General features: G+C 33.4%; 1 protein-coding gene across 1 annotated transcript; it reads left to right on the forward strand.

The window, feature by feature from the left end:
- Positions 1–2,188: 2,188 nt before the first annotated feature.
- On the forward strand, positions 2,189–2,500 carry LOC140438622 (uncharacterized). Its single transcript, XM_072528283.1, has one exon. The coding sequence runs from the start codon at positions 2,189–2,191 to the stop codon at positions 2,498–2,500; it is 312 nt and encodes a 103-aa protein (XP_072384384.1).
- Positions 2,501–3,778: the final 1,278 nt, after the last annotated feature.

Raw genomic sequence — 3,778 nt, forward strand, 5'->3', positions numbered from 1 at the left:
ACTTGTTCTAAAGTTTTACCGTTAATTGTCAGGCTTCATCATTATTTTGGGTTTTTGATATCATCATAAATTTAGTTTTTTTAATGTTTATTGATAATCCATATATTTCTCCATACTCAACTATCTTGTTCATTAGCTTTTGGAGGTTTTAAAGGTTTTCTGCTATTATGATAGTATCGTCCGCATATCTAATGTTGTTAATTGGTGTCCCATTGTCCTTTATTCCTGCTGTTTCTCGCTCAAGAGCACTTTTCATAATTTCTTCAGAGTATGCATTGAATAGTAGTGGTGACAATACACACCCCTGTCGCACTCCTCTTTTAATTTCGAACTCTTCTGATGTGTGTTCATTATTACGTATGTGTACCTGCTGTTTATAATATAGATTTGTTATAACTCGAAGGTCGTTGTATTTTATTGTAATTGTATTGTAATTGTTTTGCTTTGAGGACGTCCATTAGCTCTTTGTGGCGGACTTTATCGAAAGCCTTGTTGTAATATTTGAAACAAATGTACATATCTTGGTTCACATCCAAGCATCTCTGGATTAGTACGTTGAAGGCAAAGAGAGCTTCAAAACCATTTAAAGAGTGTCAGACATCAGGCTTATGGTGCGGTGGTCGGTGTATTCTCTAGCATTTTTCTTTTTTGGGAGACAAATAAATGTTGAGGTCAACCATTCATTGGGTATGTCACCCGACTGATAAATTTCATTAAAAAGCTTTAAGATTACATCCATGTACTCATTTTTTATTATTTTAAGGATATCAATAGGCAGTTGATCTGGCCCGGGCTTTTTCCGTTTCTGGTTTTCTTTAGTGCATACAATCTTTCTTCCTTTGCAACTTCTATACTTGTTTCTCTGTCCTCGAAAGATATGTCTTGTCAGTTTTCTCTTTCGTCGTCGAAGAGCTCTTCTGTATATTCTTTTCATCGTTTTAGCTTTTTGTCAGTCTTTATTATAGTATTTCCATTTTTATCTAAAAGAGTTTTATTGTAGTTTTTTTTGCAGCTCTGCCATTTCATTAACCTTTTTATGTAGGTTGAGTAGGTCGCATTTGTTCTGAAGATCTTCTATCTCTTTACATTTTTCCTCATAGTAAGTTTGTTTTGCCTCTCTTATCATTTTTCTGACTTCAGTGTTAATGATTTGGTAATTGTGACTGTCTTTCTTCTTGGCTGGTCTTCCTTGGTCTATCCTGCCAAGTATTTCTTAACAGAGTCTGGATTATAACACTCTAAAAGACCCCGTAGTTTGTCAGAACGTAAGAGATGTCATAAGAGAAAATGTAGAAACCGCTAAACAACAAGAACAGAGTGTAGAACAAAAATGGAGTTATATCAAAGACGTCATGCTAAATGTGGGAAAACAACATCTGGCAAAGAAAACAAGAATAAAAAAGAATGGATGACTGATGACATACTACAGATGATGGACCAAAAGAGATTATTGAAAAACAGGGACGCGAACAAATACCAAACAAAAGATCAACCAAACAATTTAAAAAGAAATACGCAGAGCCAAGGAGACATGGATGATGTAAATTAATCGAAGAGCTCCAAGTGAAACACAATCATATAAATATCCACCGAAAGATTTGAGACATCACTGGGCAATACAAGGGAAGAAAAACACACCTCCTCATAAACAAAGACGGGAACCTGGCGACGACAGTTAAGGAGAAGTTTGTGACCGGAAAAATGTATATCGAAGAACTTTTCTGGGACTACCGAGGTAACCTTCCAAAAATAACCTGCATGACAAGGCCGTCAATACTAGAAAGCAAGGTGAAAGCAGCTTTAAAACAGTCTAAGAATGGTAAGGCCATAGGTCAGGACGAAATATCCGTTGAACTTATTAAGGCGGGAATGTATGGCTATTGTCAGCATTTGTAACACTACCAAAAAAACGATCTGCGAAAAAGTGAGCTTATCCGTAACAATTTCCGAACTATCAGCCTTATGAGTCATGCACTTAAGATTTTTCTTAAAATCATACATGTCATAATTTACAAAAAATGCGAAGAAAATGTCGGTGAAATGCAATTTGGATTCCGCATTTCCATGGATATAGGTGAAGCACTTCTCCTTGCTAGTCCTACTTCAGAGATACCGCGATGTCAGTTGTGATATCTATATTTGTTTTATTGACTACTCCAAGGCATTTAACGGTTGTAAATTCCAGAAGATGGTCGCCGCCCTACAAAGAGTCAAATTGGATGCTCAAGTCAAGGTCGAAGACCAGCTGACCGACAAAGTGAAGATCATGCAAGGAGTAAGGCAAAGCTGTGTGCTCTCGCCGACCCTTTTCAATATATACTCTGAGGAAATTTTTACTAAAGCTCTCACAAACCTGGAGATGGGAATCCGAGTGAACGGTGAATACATCAATAATATCCGCTGCGCCGATGACGCTGTGTTAATACCAACCAGCCTAAATGATCTACGAGCCTTACTAGACCGAGTGGGAACTGTTAGCGTAACATACGGATCTTTATGAATGGATAATATTAAGAAAATGGTGCCAATGGGTAACAATATAACTTCCTCCGAAAGTTAAAAGCTAATGTAAAACAATAAAACTCACAAGTTTCTTTGAGAACAAATTGTTAGGCCTCGTTTAACTCAATCTCTCAGGTGTGAGATCGTCTTATCTTAGTAGTAAATGTTAAAAATGAATTTGGCTAGGACAAATAAACCTAGATATTAACTGATTATATTGGTTGTATATAAATAACTATAAAAATTGAAAATTTTAATATTAAATTAAAATTAAACAAGATCACAAAGCAAATCTGGTCTATAAGATTTACAAATATAAAACGATACTTATGGCATCACTGAATAGCTTGTTGTTGGCTTCAAAAGATTGCAGAATGCAGTAGTTAGTTGCTGATGTTGACTTTACAGGATAGCAGAATGTAGTGGTTAGTTGCTGATGTTGGCTTTAGATACTATCATCTTCAGGTGACCATGTGCTGCAGAATTCTTCAGCGAAAAAGGAAAATAAAAATTAGTTAGGCCAAAAAACTAGAAAAAGTAAACTTGTGTTAGCTACTTCATATATTATTATGTCTTAAAATATTTCCTTGCCATATGAAAATTAAAAATAATTACAATATCAAATAGAAAATAACAAATTGGCAAAGATAAAATGAATATAATTATTATTAAATGAATTAGTTAAATTATAATAAAGATAAACTATCTAGATATAAGAATAATACATTGAAAAACAAAGCTAGTTGTAGTTTTAGGTTAAGGGAAATACGAAATTATAAAAAGACAGATATATAAAAAAAATGATCAACTAGGTATATATAAAATAAATAAAATGAATTTTCAATCCAAGCACCAGCTTAAATAAACCAAAGACATTTTAAAAACTCCATTTTTCAAGCATTGAAGTATTACATGACAGTTCTAAGTTGTCAACTAACAAATAACGTTTGTGACTGAAGTCGGTCATAGAAATTTATATGTTTCATATCTGTGATATAGAACAGACTGGAGTCAAAGGAATTATAACTGAAATAAATGAACATTGAAAATGAAAAATAACGAATAAATAGGATATATAGTTGATTGCAGAGTTGAGATAAAAAATTGGACGCCAACTATTTTTAGAATAAAAGTAGTAAAATAAAAGATAAAGCTAATAAATAAATAAAACTAAAATAAATTGAAATAAAATAATTATTTAAAGAAAAATAACAAACATGTGCCATTAAAACGTTACAATATCTTTTACATATCAGCGTTTAAGGTTTTCTCTACC

The sequence above is a fragment of the Diabrotica undecimpunctata genome, chromosome 4 (genome assembly GCF_040954645.1).
Source record: "Diabrotica undecimpunctata isolate CICGRU chromosome 4, icDiaUnde3, whole genome shotgun sequence".
Classification (NCBI taxonomy): Eukaryota; Metazoa; Arthropoda; class Insecta; order Coleoptera; family Chrysomelidae; genus Diabrotica; species Diabrotica undecimpunctata.

Bases quoted from the DNA above. Each gene is read 5' to 3' on its own strand.
- LOC140438622 (XM_072528283.1), top strand. From the start codon at position 2,189: ATGGTCGCCGCCCTACAAAGAGTCAAATTGGATGCTCAAGTCAAGGTC.